Source organism: Gossypium hirsutum, chromosome A01 (assembly GCF_007990345.1).
Source record: "Gossypium hirsutum isolate 1008001.06 chromosome A01, Gossypium_hirsutum_v2.1, whole genome shotgun sequence".
NCBI classification, from domain to species: domain Eukaryota; kingdom Viridiplantae; phylum Streptophyta; class Magnoliopsida; order Malvales; family Malvaceae; genus Gossypium; species Gossypium hirsutum.
The window spans coordinates 118,907,448-118,912,471 of NC_053424.1; the positions used below are offsets into that span (position 1 = coordinate 118,907,448).

Sequence of the window (5,024 nt, forward strand, 5' to 3'; positions counted from 1 at the left end):
AAATAGCTTAATTGATAAAAGAAAGAGGGTTTAAAAGGAAAATATACCCAAGGTCTATTTGGGCTGGACGGCAAGGGCATGAAATCAGCAAGAAAATAAAGAAAATTAATGGTAAAATTGGAAAATTGCAAAATTTACTTAATAAAGCTAGGACTAAAGTGGAATTATCTATATTTCTCTTTATTTTTCTGCATTCTCATCAGAAAAACGCCATGGAGGAGTTCTATTAAGCTGGTTTTTCATATTTTTACTCCAAGTAAGTTCAATTCTTGATTATTTCTTGAAATTTTTGTGTTTTTGTGACTTTTACAACTAGGTCCACTTGTTGAATTCATTAGTTTTTGATTCTATGAAAGAAATTGAAAGTTTATATACATATGTGCTGGAAGCATATGATTATTTGGCATGGAATTAGAGTTTTAAATTGTTTATATGTTGATTTTATTGTAAGAATTGAATAGAAAGTGAATGTTTGGGACCTAATTGTAAAAGAGTTTGAAGTTAGAGTTTTATGTAGAAATTATGAATTTAAATAGTTATGAAATAACTTATAGTGTTAATAAAAGTATTTATTGAGAAAATTATCTTAATTGAGGGGTTAATTGAGCAAGGACTGAATTGTATGAATTGTGAAATTTGGGGCAAAATGGAAATCAACATTTTGCACTAAAACTGTTTTGGACAGCAGCAGTAGTCTAACTTCGAAAAATCACCAAAAATTGTAGAAATAGAATTAGAGGATGAATAAAATATGAAATTAAAGCTTATTGAGTCTAGTTTCTTATAAAAGAAATTATGTAAGCAATGAAATTTTAAATCATGAGATACAATAACTTTTGTGAGACAAGGTCAGAATGATTTCGGGTTCCCCTATTTTTAATTTGAAAAATCATAAAAAATTGGATAAAAATAATTAGAGGCTTAAATTTATATGTTTAGAATCCTGAATAAGTCTATTTTCAAAATAAATAAACGAGGACATCATTCGAATCTTGTACGAGAAGATAATTGATTTTTAGTGAAGAAGGGTAGGAACTGTCTGACAGCAGAACAGGGGAGAATTCAATGAATAAACTGTATTAATTGGTTCAACCAAAAATTATGAAAATTTTATGGTAAGAAGATATGTGAATCTAGTTTCTGGGAAAATTCATGGATCTTAATTTGGAGCTCTTTAGCTAAAGATAAAAATAATTTAGTGACTATGACACAGATGGACAGCTTGAATATTCACATAAATAGATAGTGAAAATTATAGATAATGTTACTTACAAGTGTGTTGTTTATACTAAGGATGTGGAGGGAGAGGAGGAGGAGGAATATATACAAAAATATATGAATGAATCGTGTATAAATTGATTACATGCCCGATTATAATCGATAAGTGTTGAATTAGAAACGATATAATGTTTTATTTGGAATATTTATTATGAAATTATGATTATCGCTATAATAAAAAAATCGAACTTATGAGTTTATATAACTAAATTTAGTGACCATTTGTTAATATTATTAAATTTCAATATTATTTTATGAATGGTGATTAATATTTATGTATGTTAATTATTAAAAATAAGTAAATTATGTACAAAAGTTATGAAATTAAACTGAGAATTTCGGAGGAACGGAACGCAGGAAATAAGTACAATCTTTCAGTGAAAAAGAAGAATTGACGGTAAATTACCCAAGTAAACGGAGATTCAGCATTTGTTGCGAATTCTCGTGTTTGCTTTCCATTTAGCTCTTACGAGCTTCCGTTAACTCATATAAGTTTCAGTTAACCCTTTTGGGGTTTCAGTTCAGCTCTAATGAGCTTCAGTTCTTCCGTTTAGCACTTATGTGCTTCAGTTAGCCTCCGGGCTTCCGTTTAGCACTTATGTGCTTCAACTAGATTTCGGGCTTCAGATCACGATGTACTCAAATCCGTAAGCTGTTCCTTGGATGGACAAGTTGGTAAGTCGTAAATGTAACATGTGGAAAAAGAAATGTAAGTAATGTTATCATTATTATTATTGAGCTCAATTATGTGATTTTATCATTCAGAGATTGTGTTTGACAAGATATGTTAGTAAATTATGAGTATGTGAATCAAAGTGACAGAATTTAAACACCTAATGAGGTTGAGCTGATTCACACGAATTTGTCATTTGAAATTGTGATTGACAGGAAGAAACAATGAATTCCATGCTTATCAATGGTTACACATAATTATCTGAAAAACAAGAAAAATGACGGTTATTAATATATGGAAATGTAAGACATTGATATATGAATGCGGAATATGTTTGATAAATGTGTTCATTCTTAACTATGGAATTATGTACCTCATGTGCGCTATTTGCATAAAAATGATATTTCAAATACTTTGGTGAGTAAAGCTTAAATATGAAATAGTATGAAATCGAGACAAGTTGTTATGAAAATATATTTAAATTATCTGTAAGTGTTTTTGTACTCCTCAGTAATGCCTCGTACTCTATTCCGGCGACGGATACGGGTAGGGGGTGTTACATGTGTTCCCAAAGTTTTTCAAAGTTTTTTAAAATTGATTTCCTTCGTAGAATTTATAATTTTTTATGATAAATTTAGTAATATTTTTGGTTTAATACTTTAATTTAGTAAACTAATATAAAGTAGTATCTAAATATTAATTTGATAAAAAAGTGTTTAATAATTGCAATATCTAAATATAAATGGTATCTAAATATTATTTAGGTAAAAAATAAAGTTAATAATATCTAATACAAATTGAACATTTAACTTATTTTATTTTCTCTAAATTCATGTAATTAAGATTATCCATAATTTAAAAATACCTTGTTAAAAATACCTTAAGACGTACCATCATGCCTAGACCTCGATCTAGCCCTAACCTAAAAGAAAACTTGCATGAATCTGATCCTAAAAGTTTTTAGAGAATTCGATCTCAATTTTTTTAAAGAATTAACTCGAACTTTTCATAACCCAATTTTAGAACAAATAAAATCTTAATAGATCGTGTCGGGTCAAACCCTGCCGATTTTGATTTTCTTGCCATCCCTACTTATATTATTTAATATATCTTAAATTTTTTTAAAGAATTCGACCTTAATATTTTTAAAGAATTAACTCAACTTAATTTACTCTGAACTTCATTTTAAAACAAATCAAACATTAACAGATTGGGTCGGGTCAAAACCCGTCAATAGAATAATAAAATAAATATATAATAAATAGAAGACACATATTATTATAATTTAACAAATGAATGTCCAATCCAATAAACCCACCCTGAAAATTCTTAAATACAAATATATTCTCTCTCTCAAGTATTCCTCAAAACCAATTCACATATGGAAATGAAGTAATTGTGAATTGTGATGAAATCATATTATTGAAGTAAAAAAAAATAAAAGAAAGCAATTTAGATCACCACATGGGGGCAGGGGCAGGGGCTTCAACGGCTGTTGCTTGGCTAGAAACAGGGCCAGGGGCAACACCGGAGCTCAATATAAGCTCCACCATGCTCCGCCGTGGGTTCGATCGCTGAGCGTTGCAAAGATCAGGCAAAAATACACCTGCAAACAAAAGGTTACAATATTAAACAAATTTGAGGGGCTAAAGCGAAAAATCTTAAATTAAAAATGTTTAAATTAAATTATCAAGTTTTTAAAAGAATTAAAATTATACCTAAATTGAATGTTTTAATTTTGGAAAGAACTTAAAAAGCAATTTACCCAAGTTGCTTTGGCTACGCCCATTTTAGCCATTTAGGATTATCAAGTTAGATAATTTCAAATTACTTTTTCAGTTTATTTTGAGATTGAATTATTTCTTATTCGAATTGTTAACTTCTTAATGTCAAATCGAATAGGGTCAAGTTCGGGTTTGAGTTAATAGGTTGAGTTTTCAGGTTTGAGTCCAAAATTGACAAATCTAAACTATGATTGTTGGAACCGAACTAATTCAATTGATTGAGTTAATTGAATTAGGAACTGGCCGATATACTAGTTTGGACAAAGATTGAACCGACTTTGAATTGGATTTCATTTTAAGCAAACCCTTTGGAGCCAATTAATAATAATACGTAGGTAGCAAATTCATACCTTCTCCGGCGGCCAAGTTGAAGTAAAGGTCAACAATATTGGGACACTTCTGGTAACAAGCAGGGGTACAAAGCTTGGCGGTGAATTGTTGATCGAGAAGAGAATCTGATGAAATGCCGACGGAGTTTCTATCGGCGCCACATGCAGCAACACATTCGTCAGTCTCGATATACTCCGCCATCCTCTCCACCACAACCTCCGACGTCCGGCATTGATACTGGACGTCGCCGTCTTTCTTCACCGCCGTTTCCAACACACATCTTTTCCCCGATGAGGCTATCGAAAACGCGCACAAGTCTTTCGGCAAATCTTCACAAATCATCTCAGCTGCCAAAAAGACAACAAAAACCATTAAAATCAAATAAACAAAACAGGGTTTTAAGAAACTCCATGGATTGATCATAAAATGGAAATGAACTAATGAAGAAGGTGTTTGATGGATAGATACCTAGAGAAGAGTGGAGGAGAAGAGAAGAAATGAAGAGAACAATGGGGAATTTGAGAGAAGCCATTGTTGATAATGGATTTGATCAAATAAATTTAATGGGTTTGTTTGAATTGAGATGGAGAAATCAATGAGTGAAACAGGAAGGCATCTTTGTGAAGTATATATAGAGAGAGCAAAGCACCAGCTTCGTTTCCTTAAGCTAGTTTCCATAGTTGAATGACGCGTTTGGAAGTTTACCGGTCTTTATTTGAATTTCTTGGTTGGTTCTTTAGTTTTTAACAAGTCCCTTTACTCTTCACCAATTCAAAATTTAGTCCCTTTACTTTTCAAATTTTAAAATTCAAGTCCAATTGTTAATACTTTTGAAATAGAAAAAGGAAACTCACTTCATAGCTATGTAACTAAAAAAATGAGATCATCGATTTTTTATTTAACTGGAGTTGAATTATCAATTCAATAATAAATAAACGAAAAATATAATCATAACAGAT

At 30.7% G+C, this 5,024-nt stretch overlaps 1 protein-coding gene across 1 annotated transcript; it reads right to left on the reverse strand.

The window, feature by feature from the left end:
- Positions 1 to 3,204: 3,204 nt before the first annotated feature.
- Positions 3,205 to 4,751, reverse strand: LOC107958026 (uncharacterized). Its single transcript, XM_016893677.2, has 3 exons — positions 4,534 to 4,751; positions 4,086 to 4,412; positions 3,205 to 3,557 (listed from the first exon to the last, which is right to left on the reverse strand). Exons 1-3 carry the CDS (start codon positions 4,595 to 4,597, stop codon positions 3,409 to 3,411), a joined length of 540 nt encoding a protein of 179 aa, XP_016749166.1. The 5' UTR covers positions 4,598 to 4,751; the 3' UTR covers positions 3,205 to 3,408.
- Between the last annotated feature and the right edge of the window lie 273 nt (positions 4,752 to 5,024).

Coding starts and splice junctions, on each gene's coding strand:
- LOC107958026 (XM_016893677.2), bottom strand. CDS start 4,597: ATGGCTTCTCTCAAATTCCCCATTGTTCTCTTCATTTCTTCTCTTCTC. Junction 4,413..4,533: donor TCTCCTCCACTCTTCTCTAG/GTATCTATCCAT, acceptor TCTTTTTGGCAG/CTGAGATGATTTGTGAAGAT. Junction 3,558..4,085: donor CAACTTGGCCGCCGGAGAAG/GTATGAATTTGC, acceptor TTTTGTTTGCAG/GTGTATTTTTGCCTGATCTT.